Here is a 17,727-nt window from a genome sequence, read left to right as displayed (position 1 = left end):
CCCTCCCCGTGGCGCAAACCCCCTCCGGCTGCGGGTTGGGGATGGGTTGGGGATACCCGGCACCGCGCCCCCCAGCCTGGGCAGGACCCCCCCGGCGGGGTCTGGGGGGTTATAGGGGGGTGTAAGGGGGTGCCCCCTGCGGCATCCTAGTGGGGTGGGTGTAGGATGACCGCGGGCAGGAGGCAGGGACCCCGTGGGGCCGCCCCGTGACCGCGCGGGGGTGGCGCCGGGCGCGTCCCCGCCCCGAGTGACGCCGGCACGGAAACGGCTCGGGGCCGCCATGGAGTTCCCGGAGCTGGGGGAGCACTGCTCGTGGGCCCCCTGCCAGCGCCTGGGTGAGGATGGAGGGGATGGGAAAGGGTGGAGGGGATGGGAAAAGGCGGGGGGGGGACACGGGGCTGGGGGAGGGGGGAGCGCAGCGGAGCCGCGGTGGGGGGGGGGGGAGGGCGCGGTGCCAGCTGAGCGTCCCCGTCCCTCGCCCCCCGCCCCAGATTTCCTGCCCCTCAAGTGCGACGCCTGCCAGCAAATCTTCTGCACCGACCACGTCGCCTACGCCCAGCACGCCTGCACCTCCGCCTACAAGAAGGTGAGCGCAAAAAGGAGGGGGCGACCTTCATTCCCTGACCCCCCCCCCAAAAAAAAAAACAACCAGAAGGACACCCGGAGAGGGTTGCGCGGGGCCGTGCCCGGCACCCTCTTGGGACAAACCAGCGGGACGTGGCCACCCACCTACCCAAAGCTTCGTGCCCCCGACGCCTTTCTCGCCCCGCCCGCAGGACGTTCAGGTCCCCGTGTGCCCGCTCTGCAACACGCCGGTGCCCGTGAGGCGCGGGGAGATGCCCGACGTGCTGGTGGGCGAGCACATCGACCGCCACTGCAAGGCCGACCCCGCGCAGCGCCAGCGCAAGGTGGGAGCGCCGGGGCAGGAGAACCCCCCCCCATAGGGCTTCGTGGGGTGAATTCGGGGCTGGGGGAGCTCTTAGGGGGCAACGCGGGGCCGGAGGAAGGGCAGGGTGGGTGTGGGAGTGCACCCTAAAAAAGCGTCTGAGGAAAGCTCCTAGCGGGAGACGGGCCCCACAGACCCCAAAAAGCGGCACCGAGGGGCAGCCCCCCCTCAGCGCCGCCGCCGCCGCTCGCAGATCTTCACCAACAAGTGCTTGAAGCCCGGCTGCAAGCAGAAGGAGATGATGAAGGTGATCTGCGAGCAGTGCCACAAGAACTACTGCCTGAAGCACCGGCACCCCCTGGACCACGACTGCAGCGGGGCCGGCCACTCGCTCTCCAAAGCTGGGTGAGGGCGCGGGGACAACGGGGTGACGGGCGAGAAACCAAGTTCCTCCTGCCCCTGGGCCCTTCTCTGGGACTGCTGCACGTCCCGGAGCTAAACACCAACCTCCAGGGGTGGCTGGGAGGAAGAGGATGCCGGGGAGGGGGTATCACCCACCCAGCATCCTCGCCATGGGTGCTCAGCACCCAGGGGTGCCCCGTGGTGGCGGGGCGCTCGCTCACGGACCCGCCGTCTGTCCTAGGCACGCCGCGCTCGCTAGGGCTCAGGCGTCCTCCTCCAAAGCAGCGAGCACAGCAAGCAGTGGAGCTGCCCGGCCCGCAGACAGCCCCTCGGCCAGGTAGGTTTGGTGGCAACCTTGCTCGGTGCCGGCTCCCCGCTCCCCGTGCCCGCTCGTGCCGGCGCTGACCCAGCTTCTCCCCCGTCTACAGGGGCAGAGCGGCCGCGTCCCAGGCCCCCAGCACCTCCCCGCCAGCTGCCGTGCTGCAGAACGGCCTGGTGAGTGGGCTGGCTGGGTTTTTGGGGTGTTTTGGGGTGGTTTTTTTTTTTCGGGGGGAGGTTCCTGCTGACGGACTGGGTTTTGTTTCAGAGCGAGGAGGAAGCGCTGCAGCGCGCTCTGGAGCTGTCCCTGGCGGAGTCAGCGCGGGGCACGGCGCAGCCGCCCAGGTACAGCCGGGGACACGCGGTGCTGGACCCGAGTCACGGGGCTGGGGGGGGTGACAATGGGGCTGGGGGGGTGACAATGGCCCTGCGTGGGGGGGGGACACAGGGACGAGTCCAGAGCCGCTGCTGAGCTGTGCTCTGTGCCACGGGTGCTGGGGGGTGGAGATGCGCTCGTGACCGCTGGTCGGCGATGAGCACGGCGAGTCCTGGGGCACGCCGCCTGCTGCTGCCCCGGGGGGGGCACGAGGCCCACGCTGCGCCTCTGCCCCCCCAGCACGCAGGAGGAGGAGGACCTGGCACTGGCACAGGCGCTGTCAGCAAGTGAAGCTGAGTACCAGCAGCTGCAGCGGCAGGTGAGCGGGGCCCATCCTGGGATCCCCCCCATCCTCAAACCCTCCGGGTTCTGCTCCGGGGAGGGGGCTCGAGCTCTGCCCGTGCCCCTTGCAGGCTGGAGGAAGACTCCGGTCCTGCCTTCCTCACCCGTGCTCCTTCCCCTCGCAGGCGCACGGCTCGAAGCCCTCCAACTGCAGCATGTCCTAGGAGGTGCGCCCGCGGAGGTGGTGGCACCGGGGGCAGCCGTGGCCTCCCACGGGGATGCGGTGAGGACACCCTGGGTGCTGACAGGAGCCCGGCACCATCTCCTCTCCCCAAACGCACACGGACAGCTCAGCCCCGCGTGCAGGGGGTGCAGCAAACCCCCCCGGTGCTCCCCTGGAGGGGCAGGGTTGGGGAGAGCCCAGGCGCACGCTGGCCGAAGCGAGCGGCGGCGCACGGAGGGTGCTGAGCCCGCAGCTGGCCTTGGGGGGGCTTCATCCCCTCCTCTAGCCCCAGCCGTGCTGCAGGGCAGCCCCTTGGGAGCAGCAGCACCCTCTGGCCCCGCAGGCAGGAGCTGATCCCCGGGTTGGGGTCGCGTCCTGGCAGCCCCCTGGGGGAGGTCGGTGCCGCCCCGTGCTGCTTCCTCGCCAGCTTTCCCTGCTCCTGCCCGTGGGGCTGTGCCCGGTGCTGCAGGAGCGCTGAAAAACGCGTCCGAGTGCTGCTCGGGAGAAAATAAAAGGCATAGCACGAGGCGCAGAGTGGCTGTTGGAGCCGAGGCTGCTGGCTCAGAGCTGCGAGCTGGAGGGGGGCAAATGGGGGCACAACGGTGGGGGTGGCAGCACGGGGGGGACGAAGCGGGCACCGGCTGCACTGCTCCCTGCTTCCTGCAGCCCTCGGTGCTGGTGGGATGGGGACAGGGACGGGCTGCTGGGGTCCCCCTGGCACAGGCGGTGCCCCCCCCTTGTCCCCATCCCTGCCCGCAGCGCAGCCCCCAGCCCCAGGGAGCCTCGCAGGCACCTTGCCCAGAGCACGCAGGCACGGAGCTGGGAGGGACCAGGTTTAAGGAGCTCCACACCAGCAAACCAAACGGGTACAAACGCAGCGGAGTGTCCAAGCCAGTCCCTGCCGCTCCTGGCGCACACACGGAGCCGCAGCCGCCGGCGGGGGTCCCCCGGCACCACGGGGACCCCGAGCCTTGCTTCGGAGTCACAGCGGAGCCCCCGGCCCTCCTCACGGCCCCTTCTTGCTGCCGGGGGGCTTCTCGGTGCGCCGCTCCTTGCTCTCGCCCTCGTCCCCAGCCTGCTGCTGCTGCAGCCACATGCTGGCGTACACGCCGCCCTTCTGCAGCAGCTCCTCGTGCCTGCGGGGACAACGGGGGGGGCTGCAGGCTCCTGAGCCAGCCCCAGAGCCGGGGTCCCCGTGGGTAGGTGGCACCAAGCCCCCCCCGGCTCCCTCGCTCACCTCCCGCGCTCTGCAATCCGCCCGTCCTTGAGCACCAGGATCTGGTCTGCGCCCACCACGGTGGAGAGCCTGCGGGGAGAGGCCGGGGGTGGGGTAAAAAGGGGCTTGCACAGCGCCAGGAGCTGCTGTCCCATGGGGTGGGGGGTGAGGAAAGTCCCTGCTCCTCCTCAGCCAGCCCAAGGAACCCTTGGTGATGCCCCAAGCTGGGCAGGAAAGGTGTCTGAGCACCGGGATGCGCTGCTCCAGAGGATGCTGTGGCACATCTGTGGGGCTTGTCCTTCCCCATGCCCTCCGAAATCCTGCCACCCCGCTGCAGGAGGGCTTTGTGAGCTGGATCAGCCCCTTCCCCCCATCCCTACCTGTGTGCCACGACGATGCTGGTGCGGTGGGCGCACACCTTGGCCAGGGAGGCCTGGATGTTCCTCTCCGTCTCCGTGTCCAGCGCGGAGGTGGCCTGGGGGAGAGGGACGTGGCCACGGGAGGCAGCTTGCCAAAAAGGGGGCTGCTGCAGGGCACGGCTGGGACAAAAAAAAAGGAGTGGGGGGGGGGGGGGGAGGCTTTGCCCTTACCTCGTCCAGCAGGATGATGCGGGGGCCCTTCAGGATGGTGCGCGCGATGGCCACGCGCTGCTTCTCCCCCCCGCTCAGCTTCAGCCCCCGCTCCCCCACCTGGGTGCTGTACCCTGAGGGCACAAGGGCAGGAATAAAATGTGCTGCTCCCTCCGAGGCAGGGGCAGGACCCAGAAGGATTACAGGGAGAGGCAGAGCAGGGCCAGCAGCCCCCACCCCGTGAGCCACGAGGTGCTCACCGTCGGGGAAGGAAAGGATGCGGTCGTGGATGTCGGCGGCCCGGGCTGCCTCCTGCACCTCCTCGTCGGTGGCCAGGACCCGGCCGTAGCGGATGTTGTTGGCGATGGTGTCGTTGAAGAGCACCGTGTCCTGGGGCACCACCCCGATGTGGGTGCGCAGCGACGCCTGCTTCACCTGGGGAGGTTGTAGGGTGGGGGGGGAAGGCTCGTTCAGACCCCACTCCCGGTGCCCCGCCGCCCCCTTTCCCACCCTGCAGAGCTCACCTGGGAGATGTCCTGCCCGTCGATGCGGATGCAGCCGCCCCGCACGTCGTAGAAGCGGAAGAGCAGGCGGATGATGGTGCTCTTCCCCGAGCCCGAGGGTCCCACCTGCGCTCAAAGGATTTGGGGGACACCAGAGGACCCCCCCCCCCCCCAGCTGCTGGATGCGAGGGGCTGAGCGAGGAAGGACTGTCCCGCTTTAGGGCCGGTCCTTCACCCCCTCGTCCCCACCACCTCCTTGCCCCAAATCCCACGCTCCTGCTCTCACCAGGGCCAGGGTCTGCCCAGGCATCACGGAGAAGGAGACGTCCTGCAGGATTTCCTTCCTGGGAGAGGGAGCAGAGCTCAGGGCCACCTCCCGTCCCCCCACGTCCCCGTGCCAGATCCCATGGCTGGCTTCACCCCTGCCCTGCCCAGTGCCCCGTACCCGTCCACGTAGCTGAAGTGCACGTTCTCAAACTCGATGCGCCCGGCCTCCAGGCGCAGGTCTCCGGCGTTCACCGCATCCTTCACCTGCCGGGCAGAGCGCCCCGACCTCAGCACCAGCCCCAGCACCCGGGGAGGGGGTTCGGGATGCAGCCCCCTCACCTCCTGCTCCTCGTGGAAGAGCTCGAACATGTTCTCCATGTCCACGAAGGAGTTTTGGATCATCCTGGAAAGGGGGGCAAAGAGCGGAGGGGAGGGTTTGGGGAGCTCGCCGCGCGCCGTGCGCTCCCGGGGAGGGGGCAGCAGTACCTGTAGTACGTCCCGAACCAGTTGAGCGGTGTGTAGAGCTGGATGATGTAGGTGCCGAAGAGGACAAAATCCCCCACCTGGAAGGGCCGGGAGGAGACGTGGCCGTCACCCCCAGCGGCAGGACCCCCCTCCCCGGGGCAGGGCTGGCCCCGGCCTCACCTGCAGCTTGTTCTCGGTGACGAAGTAGGCGCAGAGCAGCGACCCCGCCAGCAGCCCCATGCCGATGACCAGGTTCTGGGTCTGGTTGAGGAGGCCCAGCGAGGCGCTCACCTTCCACTCGGAGAGCTGCAAGAGGCGAGGTGCTCCGTGAGCCCCCCCGAACCACGGCAAAGCCCCGTCACCGCCCAAAAATCCCGGCTCATCCCCTCCACCCCGGTGCGGAGCTCCCCGTGCCTGGTACTTGACGATGGCCTCGTTGAAGCGGTTCACCTCGTAGCTCTCGGCGTTGTAATACTTCACCTGCGGGACGCAGGGCAGGGCTCAGCACCCTCCCCAGCGCCGGGGGGGTGATGCTCAGCACCCACCCTCGCCCCTCCGTTGTCACCGTCTCGAAGTTGAGCAGCGAATCCACGGCCCGGGACTTGGCCTCGTTGTCCCGCGTGTTCATGTCCCGCCGGTACTTGGTCCTCCACTCGGTGATGAAGATGGTCAGAGCTGCGGTGGGAAGGGGCCGTGTCGGTGCGGGGTGGCCAGTAGCCCGGCACCCCCCTTTTTTTCTTTCCCCGTCGCACTCACTCAGGTAGAGGCTCATGCACACGAAGATGATGAGGCCGAACCAGGCGCTGAAGACGGAGGTGAAATAAACGATGCCGATGACGATGTCGGCAACGGTGGGGACGATGCTGAAGACGATGTAGCTGCAGGGAGGGGACAGAGGGGACATCAGGCGAGGCCGGTCGGAGAGGTGAGCCCGGCCAGCTCCGCGGGCTGGCTCTGACCTGAGCAGGCTGTTGATGCTGCTGGTGCCCCGGTCCACGCTGCGCAGCACCTCGCCGGTGCGGCGGCCCAGGTGCCAGCGCAGGGACAAGCCGTGGAGGTGGGCGAAGAGCTGCACCTGCACCTGCCGGTTGGTGAACTGCTGCACCCACACCCACAGGAAGGTGCGCAGGTTGCTCACGAAGCCGGTGGAGCCTGCGGGGGGACAAGGAGGGGCAATGGGTGGGGATGGGGTCCCCCCAACCCGCGGTGTCCCCACGCTGTCTGTCCCCAGCACCCCGTCCTTACCGGCGCCGCCGCCCTGCAGGAACTTCAGCCCCACGTAGATGCAGACGGTCCAGGCCAGGGTGTGCCAGGGGGCACCCTCCGTCAGCTCGTTCACTGGGGACAGTTGGGCACGTGTCGGGGCAGGGAGCACCGCTGGGTGCCCCACGGGAAGCAGCCCCAGCACCCAGCTCCAGCCCCAGCACCCAGCTCCTGCCAGGTCCCTGCACCCTCCCGGGTCACTCGTGTCCACCCCCAGCACTTGGTGAAGCAGAGGGCGGCCGTCCCAAAATGCAGCATCCCTTGGGGTGTGCCAGAGGAGCTCTGTGATGGCCAAATTGAGGACTCCCCCAAGCCTCCTGACAGCGGGGACAGGGCGTCCCTGAGCCAGGACAACCATCCCCGGGCACCTCACCGATGTTCTTGTAGTAGATGGGGACGAAGACGTTGATGGCCCGCTCCAGCCCCATGAGAGCCATGCAGAAGAGCACCAGCCCCTGCAGCAGGCGGTTGCCTTTCGGCCACATGTACTGCGCCAGCAGCCGCAGCTTCCTCCGAAAATCCTTCCAGGTGGAGCTGCTCCTGCCCGCGTCCTGCAGCAGCGGCTGGGGGAGCGCAGAGAGAGAGGGGTCACCGAGCAAGAAAACCGGCCCCGATCTCCCGGGGTCCCGGGACTCACCTGGCTGTTCTCCACGTCCCGCTCCTCCTCGTTGACCAGCAGCATGTAGGGTTTGTGGGGCAGCCCCGGCGCCTTCATGCCCAGGACAAAGAGCAGGAAGGTGCAGACGTAACGCAGCAGCCAGAAGCCAAACTGCACCTGGGGGGAGAAGGGTTCGAGACGGGCACGAGACGGGAGAGGTGAGGCCCGGGGGGTGGGCGGGCGCCCACCGACCCCCTTCCCTGCCCTCTTACCTTCTGGTTGGTGTCCCCCAGCGCCCACCACCACAGCGGGCTCCTCCAGCACACCAGCGCCAGGTTCTCGGCGGCGAAGGCCAGCGCCCAGAAGAGGAGGAGGACGGTGCCGTGGCCCCGTGTGCGGTCGTGCGCCAGCACCCGCGTGCGCTCCAGCTGCAGGAGGGCCACGGCGCAGCCCCAGCTGAGGGCCCAGAGGCAGGCGTGCAGCACCATGTACCCGTACAGCCTCCCGGGCCCCCCTACTTGCCACAGCAGCCCCCCGAAGGGCTGCAGGGCCAGCAGCAGGGACAGCAGGACTTGGGCACGGTACAGGGGCGAGCGAGGGATGTATTTGGGCTCCATGGCGCGGCCGAAACGGAGGTAGCAGGCGTACTGCAGGGCTCCCAGCAGCAGGCAGACGCTGAGCAGCACGGCGGGCACCAGGGTGAAGAAGAAGCAGGGCTGGAAGCCCCCCTGCACCCACGCCTGCGCCACCGAGCCGTTGCCCTCGCAGTAGCCCCAAAGCAGCGCCATCCTCGCCGGGTGGGGGGCTGCGGGGAGAGAAATTGGGAGGAGAGGGGGCTCAGTGTGGGGGGTGGGGGGCACAGGATGGGTGCCACCAGGGACCTACAGGTGGGGGGGTGACACGGGGGCGATGTTGGGGTGCCCTTAGGGGACGTCCCCCGGGCTGCGCGCACGCCGTGCGCCCTCCCCAACCCCAAGACCCCTCCCCAGCCCCCCGGGCAGCCGCCCCCCGTCCCCTCCCGTCCCCTCCCGTCCCGTCCCGTCCCCGTCCCGTCCCCGTTCACCTGCCCCCGGCCCCGCCGCCTCCCGGTGTCCCTCCCGGGCTCGCTGCCTCCTCCAGGCCCTGGCACCGCCTCTCCGCCGCTCCCCGCCCCGCCGGGCCCGGCCCTCCCCTCTCCTTCCCTCCCTTCTTCCCCTCCCCTCGCCCCGTTCCCGTTCCTCCCCCCCCCTCTCCACCCTCTTATCTCCGCGGGCAGCCCGGCCCTGGGGCTGCTGATAGCCCCCGGGGAGAGGTCGGGCAGGACGGGGTGCGCCCCCCCCCTACCCTCCCCTCCCCTCCCCGGCACAGATGGAGTCGGATATAAATAAATGAATTTATATTTAGCTCCTTCCAGCCGCTCTTGGCAACCACGGCAGGCCCTGCGCACCTCCAGGCTCCCTGTGCGTCCCCCTCCGTCGCCCCAAAAGCGCCCCAAAAGCACCCCACAGCATCCCACCCCCCCCCCCCCCCCAGGTGCCTGGGCAGCACAAGCCCTGGTGCTGCTGGCACCGCAGCATCCCCCCCCCCCCCGGTGCGGACAGACAGACGGACACGGCTGATAGACCCCTGATAAGCTTTTATTCGTCGTGAGGGCTCCCCGGGCACCCCCATGCCCACGGGGCCGAGGAAACGCGGCTCGCCATGCACACGGGACACCGACCACACAAGCACGACATGCGGCGAGGGGCTCCTGGCCGGCCTCTCCCTCCCTCGAGCCCGGGGAAAGGCACAGGGCTTTCCCCCCCTTGCCCCAAAAACGCAGCCAGCCTCCAGCTGCCCAGCTTGGGAAGCGGCAGCAGTGATGCCAGGACACCCAGATGTGGCATCCCACAGCCCTCGGGGCTGAGCTTGCCTTCAAGGCCATCCGTGCCCAGCCTGTGCAATCCCTGGAACATCACCTCGGTCACCTCCCTGCCCGGAGGGAGCCCGGGTGGCACAGGCTGGGAAGGTTTTGCTCCCTCTTTGCTCCCTAGCTTGGCAGAGATCGCCACCACTCGCAGGTCCCAGGGGTGCAGGGAAGCCCAGGGTTGAAGAAGGAGCCCTGATCACCGCCTCCACCCTGTCCTCGGTGCCACAGGAGCAGCAGCTGGCTCAGCACCCTGCGCCTGGCCCGGGCTCAAAGGGCAGGGGGCAATAACCTGGCAGGGGAAGCAAGGTCACCCTCTGCGCTCCAGGAATGGGAGATTGGGAGCTCCAGAGCGCTGCTGGGCATGGCAAAAGCAAAGCATCCCTGCCGGAGCCGAGGGGAGCGAGGTGGAAGCAAAGCCTGGCATTGGGGAGCCGAGATGCAGAGCCTCACGGGCTGCCACTGGGAGAGAGGCGAGGGAAAGCAGAATGATCTCGGGGCCTTGGCCAAGGTCACGCTGCGCAGCCAGGATCCTGATGCCTTCCTCCATCCCTCCCCCAAGGGCTGGGCTAGGGTTTGCCTCTCCCTTTTTGGTTCAGGGCACCCCTCCTTCCCACGCGAGGCACCAGCCAGCTGCTTTGCATGTGGCCTCCACAGCAGCTGAAGCAGAAGGATGGCCTCGGGAAGGAAGGACGGAGCCAGGAGCCCCTGGGGGAAGATGCGAGACACACTGAAGCCTTTGTCTGGGCAGGAGGGAAGGCCGGATACCACAGAAATGGCCACGAGAGGAAAACAGACCCATCACGGACTGGGCATAGCGGGCAGGGAATCGATACACAGAGCACAAGACCTCCACCGTGGGCTCCGAGCAGGCTGCGTGCACTCCCGGGTGACACCAGGCTGCACCACGCCAGGGGCTCCTTGGCACTGCGAGCACATCCCACGGGCACCGCGCAGGGCAGAAAGTGCCACCTTAGCCCCAGGACAGGGCAGGGAAGGACAGCAGAGAGCCAGGACTGCCACCCCAAGGTCCCCTCCTTGTGTGCCTGCGCCAGGGCAGCCGTCATGGGAGCCGGGGAGGAGCTGGAGCATCCCTGCAACCCGGAGCTGTTCCCAGCAGCTCTGAGTCCCAGCCCGACACGCAGAGCAGCAGCTGGGGGCATCCTGCTGCAGGGTGCTGGGGCAAACGGGTGGCGACTGCCCCGCTGCTGTCCTGCTCCAGCCGGAGGGGCGCAACATTGGTCCTCTCTAGGAGGGGGAACGCGGCGCTGGGCACCCCCAGGGCTGCAGGCAGTGCCCCCAGGGGACACCAGCTCCCTGCCTTCGTTCGGGAGGCAGCTCCCAGCTCCCCGTGGCCGGCTGGAGCTGGTGCCTTCTCCCCGTCTCTGCCACCAGCAGCCGCCACCTCCGCGCCCGTCGCTGCCAGTCCCGTCCCGTCCGCTGTCCCAGGCTCCGCAGCGATCCTCCGGCACAGACGACACAGACGTGAACACAGACACAGGTTATGTACTCACACACGCGTCCACCCCACGAGAGTCAGAGTGGCGCTGGCTGGACACAAGGCGCCGCCGCCGCAGAGCCGCCAGCCCGGCAGCTTTGTCTCTCTCCGGCAAAAGGATGGCAATAAAACGGAGCCCGCGACCACCCGGTCCCCTCGGGATGGGAGAAGAACCAGGCTGACGCCGCATCCTGCTGCCCAGGCGGTCCCCAGTCTGCATCCCCCATGAGATCCCCAGTCTACAAGGCTATACCTGCAAGAGAGAGAAGGGATGTGGCCCTTCCTGGGACCGGCACCCTCACCCGGTATCCGGAGCCAGCAGCCTTCACCCCTACCTTGTGGATCTGCGGTGGAAGCTCATCCTCCGAGCTCTCCTCTGGCACGGGCTCTGGGTGTCTCGCTGCCTGCCCGTCCTCAGCCCAGCCTCCCAAGGGGAGGCGGGAGAAGTGCGACGGGGCTCTGTGCACTGTGCCGGGGTCTGCAGGAGGGACGAGGAGGGGGATCAGTTAGCTGAGAGGGGGGCCGTCAGTCTTCTGGGGCAAGCAGGTCGCTCGTGCCAACCCCGCACAGGGCGTCGGTTGTGGGATTTGGGCCTGGAGCTCAGCCCCCTGCTGTGGCCCTCGTACCTGTGATGCCACCGTAGCGCCGCTGGAAGCCAGTCTGCAGCGTGGCCGTCTCCTCGGCAGGCTGCCGCGGCGAGGAGAAGGGGTAGCTGGCAGAGCGAGGGATGGGGACAGGGGCACCCCGCTGAGCGTCCAGCTCCTCGTGGGCACTCTCCCCGCTCTCGTCGCTCTCCCGCCGGTGCCAAGTGTGCCGCTCGGGCTCCAGCTGGGCTTGCTGCTTGTGCAGCTGCGGGGCCAAGACACGAGCAGGTCAACCACGTGGGGAGAGCCCAAATTCCCCCACAGGCCCTCTCCGCAGCTCACTCCGACCCCCAAGGAAGGACGCCCCGGTCCTGCCACCCCTCCGGCCAGCCCAGTTTCAGGCTGCTCACCTCGTGCATGTAGAGCGCGTGGAGACTCATCTCGGTGGAGGCGTACTCTGAGAGAATCATGCTCTGCAGCTGACCCTCCCAGGCACTGCTCCCCGAGCTCACCGTCCTCGCATCAGCACTGCCACGGGAAACACGAGTGAGGTTTGCTGCCCAGGCGGCCCCCATCACCCCTCCAGACCCCTCTCTGCTCTAACGCCAGGCTCTCAGACTCCCATGCTGGATAGGAACAGGAGCTCTGCAGCATCCCCCCAAGTCCCCCACTCCAGGAACACCACCACACTGTGCCTCTGTGCTCAGAGCTCATCAGCCTCTCACTGCCAGAGCAAGCAGCACCCAGCACCAGGGCAGGCCCTATTCCATCCTACCCTTCATCCCCAGGAAGGGTTGAAGGCTGCCTCTTCCCCACCAGGGGTTTCTCAACACTGTGGGCCCTACAGGAGAACACCAGAGCCCCAGTGCCACCTCTTGGGGACAACATAACCCTGTGGGCCTAACTCTCCTTGTGTAGATGGCCCTTGCTGTCCCAAGCTACAAGTGCTTGGTCTTCCCACCCCGTTCCAGCCTGCAGCTTACCCAGAGGCCGTCATGGCACTGGCACCCCGAGGTTGGGTGCCCTCTCCGGCCCTTCCTGCTGTCTGGAAGCCACTGGGGGGCTGCTGGGCAGACTGGAGCGGGGAGAAGGAGCGCAGGGCCGAGGCCACTTCGGAGAGGTGGCGAGAAGCCTGCCCATCGCGGCCCACGTGGAAGCCCAGCGCCGAGGAGCCCGCTATCACATTGGCAATCAGGCTGTGAGGCTGCAGAGTCAAAACGGAGGGAGAATCACTGCCCTGCGCAGAGACCTGGAGGCCCTTCCCTAGAGAGCCAGAAGCAGTCCCAACGAGTCCTGATCCACCACGTTTCACATCCCAGCACAGCCGAGGGCAAACTTTGCCCAGAAGGTCCGATTATTACAGCTTGTTGGCACCCTAGGAACACCCCACGTCCCCCCCCCCCATTCCTAGGCACCTCTGACTCCGACTGCAGGGACTGAATGGAGCTGAAGAGGGCATTTTCGGGGAGCACAGCCTGCTGGGCCAGCGCCACGCTGCTGTCGCGGTGCACCCGCTCCTTGAGGAAGCCGATGAAGGCTGTGCTCTCACGGGGCGGCTGCCACTTGGGGTTGGTGATGGCAAAGTGCATGAGGGAGAGCTCCGTCTTGCCATCCTCCGCCTGCTGGTAAATGGAGGCCTCCGTCTTTCCTGCTGACATCCACTGCGGAGCACAAAGAGATAAAGAGGGTCAGGATGTGCTTTATGCCCGTGCCGAGCCCAGGAATCCCACAGCTGGTTTGGGTAAAGCAACCAGCACAAGCTGGGCCACGGCTCCGTGCAGAAGGCGAGCGCTGTACCAAAAGCCCTGTATTAGTACAGCCCTTGCAGCCCACCCCAAAATATCCAAGGGAACTAGAGAGATGAGGGCCAGTCACAAAGAACGGAGCTGAAAGCCGCAGCAAGAGCAGCTACAGCCAACAAATAACTTCTTAAAAGCTGCCTGCCACAGCGAGACCACCCCTCCCTAGCTCCTGTCCCTTTCACTAGGGAGTCCTTCCTGATGAGCAACCCGCATCCCCAGGCACAGCACACAGACCGATCCTCTTTCACTCCAGAGTAGGTTTTGTCCAAAGGGAAAGGATCTCCCATCTCCCCTAGGCTCCTTGTCTCCCGGGCAAAAGCAGCCCAGCTGCCAGGAGCGGTGCTTTACAGCCTTTTCAGTGCCTGAAGGAGCAGATACGATGTGTGGGGCCCACGCTGCCCTCCTGCTCCCTGCGGGACCTACCGCCGGGTGGCCATGCTGGCGCACGTCCATCTGGGCGAAGGAGCAGGTGTCGCCCACACCCACCACCTCCACCGTGAAGTTGCGGAAGAAGTCGACGATGTCCAGGGACTTGGGCCGCAGGCAGACGATGAGGATCAGGGGCGTAATGATGGGGCTCAGGAGCTCCTCCAGGATGAAGACCTGAGCACAAAGACGGCGGGCTCAGCGCGAGGTTGAGGAGGTCAAGAAAGCTGCCAGCCCCAAAGCCAGCTCCAGCCCGTTTTCTGGGGCTGGGGGTCTCTGAGAAAGCTGCCTCGATCCTCTGCCAGCCCAGGGATGGGAGAGAGTTTCCATCCCAGCCCCTCGCGTGCCAGGCTCACCGCTTTGTACTGGAAGAGCTGGGCAAACTCGTCCCTGGTCTCGTAGCGGTGGGCATTGCCCTGCCAGTGGTCAGGCATGTAGTGGATGTGCGCCAGGATGACTCGCAGCAGCTGCTCTGGGCAAAACACCAGGTGCTGGTCGGGGATGAAGGACCTGCAGGGCAGGAAAACGTCAGCGTTCCTGGAAGACCTCGTCCTGGGGTGGCAGGGCGACTGGCCCACATCGCAGCTTCACCTGTGGCCTTCACTCCAACCCAACCCCTCCTGCCTGCCCAGCCCCGGGATGTCACTGTCCAGCTCCAGCAACACCCCCACACCATCACATCATCCCTGAAGGCATCTCCACAGCATCCAAGCTCCCCCTTTCTCCTGCCTGCCCCACTCCGAGCCCCCAAGCCGTGCCCTTCACTCACACAGGTTCACGTCCACTTGTAACCTAGGAGTCCCTCAGCACGGGGGCAGCCCGGACCCACCTCACCTGCACACCGTGATGCCCACCCCCAGCAGGGTGACCGTGGTCAGGACGTGCTCGACAGCCAGCACGTCTTCGTCGTAGATGGTGAGAGCGATGAGCACCGCCAGGATGGAGCCAGCAAAGAAGGCCACGTTCTTGGCCACGATGGTGAGGAGCGGGGAGATGAAGCAGTTCATGTACTTGGAAGCTGGCTTGTAGCCTTTGCTGAGGCGCGAGTGCAGTTCGTGGTCCAGCTCGTTGAAGTGACGGAGGTAACAGCGGCCGTAGAGAGACCAGCAGCGGGCCCCCAGGCTGCCCGGCTCCCGCTTCAGGATCTCCGTGTAGCTGAAGAAGGCGTAGAGGATCTGCCAGATGAGGATGAGAGGGCAGAGGAGGAAGTTGGCGATGCCAATCCAGAGGATGCGAGTGCTGAGCTTCTCGGCCAGCTCCAGGCGGTTCCCAGCCCGCTTGTACTCGGCCTTCAGGCTCCACTCGTTCTCGAAGAGAGAGCCAGGCCCCCAGAAGAAGATGAGCTCGAAGTTGTACTTGAGCCCCCGCGTGTAGAAGACGGTGTCTCCCAGCAGGGGCAGGCGGAAGCGGATGGGCAGCAGCGACTTGTTCACCATGGCCACCATGTAGTTCTTGAAGCGGAGGATGCGGTGGTAGATGTCCAGCTCTGTCAGCTCCTTCTTGTGGATGCAGATCTGGTGCTCCTTCTGGATCTGCACGATGCGGGCCTGCACCTCCTGCCAGGTGTAGTAGGGCAGGTTGGACTGTAGGGGAAAGCAGCGAGGTTAGGGGCAGGCTGGGCCCACCCAAACAGCGGGTCCCAGCGCGCCCCTCAGGGCATGAATGAGCCGAAATCCTGCCATCAGGCACCTCTTCCTGCACTGCCTCAGCCTGCAGCAGCGAGCAAACCCCACGCCTTGCCCCAGTGCCCTTTCCCCCTCACTTTATGGAGGTGGCTGTTTTCCAGCTGCCGGGGAGGCAGGAGCACAGGCCCAGTCTCATGTGGATCCTCCCAGAGCTCACAGTCCTGTGTTTGGAGTCAGCAGCAAGGCACAGACAGGGGAAGGGACTCAACCAGCACCCCAGACGGAGCCTGTGAAAAAGCTGGGGACAACCCAAGCCTCGTGGCTCCACCCCATCTTTCTCAAGACACAATCTCTCCTCAAAACACGCGCACACACCCTTCAGCGTTGTCTGTCAGAGCAAGGACTCTGGATGAGGATGTACGTGCAAGCCTCAAAGCCCAGCTTTGACACACTGATCAGCCTGTCTTCAGCAGCTAGGTAGCTCCACGCCCCAGTTTCCCCATCACAGTTCCAGTAAACGAGGAAGCTGCTGCTCTCTGCTTCCCAGGGAGGCCTGAGAATGCCCTCACTGATGTCCCTTCTGCTGAAAGGCACCGCAGAAAAGGCCATCGCAGGAGAATAAACATACTGGGTGGCAGATGGCAGAAGTTCGTGCCAACACAGAGAGGGTGGAGAGCTGGGCAGAGGGGTTCACAGGCAGTAAGTTGGCTGCTGGAGGGATTGCCATGCAGTCACATAGGCTGGGATGAGCTGAAGCAGGGGGACAAGAGCTCAGCACAAGCCTCCCGGAGAAGCTGAGCACGGAGAGGAGTGGAGGTGAGCTGCTTCTCGCCACACGCCTCCCGCTTCCCTCAGCAGCACCACGTGCAGCCCTTGGCCCAGCTACTTACTTACCATGGGGATGCGGAGGGCGTTGATGTAGAAAGAGTGAATCTCCCAGTAGCAGCAGATATTGTAAATAAATTTGACAAGCCGGTGGATCCAGAAAACTCCAGCTATCACCAGGATGCAGATGAGGAAGCTGTTTGCCTGGATTCTGCAAGCAGGAAGAGCACAGAGTGGGAATCGAGCCCAGGGAAGGAGATCTTAGTACCTGAAGAAGCAAGAGCAGTGGCTCACGTGCCCCTTGCTAGCGCCTACCTCGCACTGCAGACATTTGGAGGCAGGAAGGCATCAGGTAGAGTCACCTTAATGGGCTCAGTTGGATGCTGGCTGTGATTTACTGCCTTGTTGGCGAAGAGGATGTCATAATCCACGCAGCTGATCAGAAAGGTGGTGAACGCCACCACGAAGATGAACTGCCTGTGAAGAAAGGGAGAAGCCGTGAGGGAATCACGCTTCTGCCCCCGCAAAACGTGAAGCAGGCAGGACACAGGGTGACACGTCACGAAGACGCAGGGTCACGCACTGCCACAGCAACAGTTCCCCAAAATGAACCGAAGGTTTCGGCACGGGTAACTCTATCGAGGGGTGGACAAGATGACTGTAAAGGGCATCCTCCTGCCCACCCAACTGCGGTAACCATTCCCCAGCAGCTGTCACAGCCCCAACGGAGGGGCAGCCTGCACTTACATGAGCTCAAAGATCTCCCCGATGAGCATGCAGGTGAAGCCATTCTTCTGGTGCAGGTTATAGACGTGAACGCTACAGTCAAGGAGAAGAATCTGGAGGCCCCTTCCCTCTGACACAGGACGGAGAGGCTGCTGTCCCACGGGCGACCACAGGCCCTCAGCCAAATCCCTCTCCATCGCCTACAGGCCTCCCAGCCCTCCTCAGCAGGGAGCTGGTTCCCTCCTGGCATGGAAATGCACAATGCCCTGCTAAAGCTCCCTTGGGACAGCAAGCCCAGCCCCAACCCAACCCCATTCTTCCCCCACCTAGCTGTCAGAGAAGGATTATGTCCCAGCACAGGGCACAAACTCAGGAAAGCTCTCGGGCGCAGGACAACACAGGGACACCCGCAGACAGAGGGTCTGCCACCCCACAGCCCCTCTGGAGCTATGGGGGATGGGGGCAGCCCCCACCCCAGCTCCAAGCCATGCCCAGCTGGGAAAGGATATCCGAGAGAAGAAGAGGTCCAGGTTCTCTATATGGTGCCACGGAGCTGAAGGGAGAGAGACAGGGTGAGCAAGCAAACCAACACCACCCCGCTGCCCCCAACCCCACAACCCCACACCCGCAGTGCCCCCCGACCCCAAACCCCTACCCCTGCTCCCCCAGCAGCCTGCCAACCTCCCATTACAGTCCCCTTGACCCCATAGCCTCCCACCCATGCTCCCCGTAACCCCAAACCCCCACCCCCGTTCCCTCGGGCCCTACACCAGCCCCTTTTTTCCGTTCCCCCCCATTCCCCCCGGTGCCCCCCGATACCCCCCGGTGCCCCCATTCCCCCCGGCTCACACTTGGCTCCCTCGGGGACGTGCACCAGGAGGTCTCCACCGCCGGGTGGGGACTCCGTGGAGGAGCTCTCCAGCCTCTGGTACTGCGTCTCCAGCTGAGCCATGGCCGGGACCCCCGAGGACACCCCCCCCCCCCTCGG

General features: G+C 65.8%; 3 protein-coding genes across 4 annotated transcripts; 1 reads left to right on the top strand and 2 right to left on the bottom strand.

The window, feature by feature from the left end:
* The first annotated feature begins 239 nt into the window (after positions 1–239).
* On the top strand, positions 240–2,986 carry ZFAND2B (zinc finger AN1-type containing 2B). The gene is made up of 9 exons (XM_084288801.1): positions 240–335; positions 492–586; positions 777–908; positions 1,140–1,291; positions 1,530–1,625; positions 1,717–1,783; positions 1,875–1,951; positions 2,223–2,301; positions 2,450–2,986. The coding sequence occupies exons 1-9, from the start codon at positions 281–283 to the stop codon at positions 2,486–2,488; spliced, it is 792 nt and encodes a 263-aa protein (XP_084144927.1). The 5' UTR covers positions 240–280; the 3' UTR covers positions 2,489–2,986.
* Positions 2,987–3,264: 278 nt separating this feature from the next.
* On the bottom strand, positions 3,265–8,687 carry ABCB6 (ATP binding cassette subfamily B member 6 (LAN blood group)). Of its 2 annotated transcripts, none has more exons than XM_084289184.1 (20): positions 8,604–8,687; positions 7,641–8,173; positions 7,408–7,545; positions 7,144–7,333; positions 6,753–6,845; positions 6,467–6,659; positions 6,264–6,385; positions 6,073–6,182; positions 5,922–5,987; positions 5,688–5,813; positions 5,529–5,605; positions 5,382–5,445; positions 5,221–5,306; positions 5,062–5,119; positions 4,797–4,901; positions 4,533–4,707; positions 4,294–4,406; positions 4,084–4,178; positions 3,725–3,793; positions 3,265–3,623 (listed from the first exon to the last, which is right to left on the bottom strand). In XM_084289184.1, the coding sequence occupies exons 2-20, from the start codon at positions 8,154–8,156 to the stop codon at positions 3,494–3,496; spliced, it is 2,526 nt and encodes an 841-aa protein (XP_084145310.1). In that variant the 5' UTR covers positions 8,157–8,173; positions 8,604–8,687; the 3' UTR covers positions 3,265–3,493. The 2 variants fall into 2 exon arrangements, with proteins under 2 accessions (XP_084145310.1, XP_084145309.1); XM_084289183.1 differs by lacking the exon at positions 8,604–8,687 and adding an exon at positions 8,432–8,502 and having other exon boundaries at positions 3,266–3,623.
* A 289-nt stretch (positions 8,688–8,976) lies between these two features.
* Positions 8,977–17,709, bottom strand: ATG9A (autophagy related 9A). Its single transcript, XM_084288771.1, has 14 exons — positions 17,589–17,709; positions 17,249–17,292; positions 16,761–16,825; positions 16,329–16,490; positions 16,083–16,224; positions 14,398–15,146; positions 13,920–14,073; positions 13,561–13,740; positions 12,751–12,996; positions 12,319–12,539; positions 11,746–11,863; positions 11,378–11,600; positions 11,087–11,229; positions 8,977–11,004 (listed from the first exon to the last, which is right to left on the bottom strand). The coding sequence occupies exons 1-14, from the start codon at positions 17,689–17,691 to the stop codon at positions 10,999–11,001; spliced, it is 2,556 nt and encodes an 851-aa protein (XP_084144897.1). The 5' UTR covers positions 17,692–17,709; the 3' UTR covers positions 8,977–10,998.
* Positions 17,710–17,727: the final 18 nt, after the last annotated feature.

This window comes from Netta rufina (assembly GCF_964035555.1).
Source record: "Netta rufina genome assembly, chromosome: 6".
NCBI classification, from domain to species: Eukaryota; Metazoa; Chordata; class Aves; order Anseriformes; family Anatidae; genus Netta; species Netta rufina.
The sequence above is the reverse complement of the archived record's forward strand: the minus strand, read 5'-3'. Positions and strand labels throughout refer to the sequence as shown.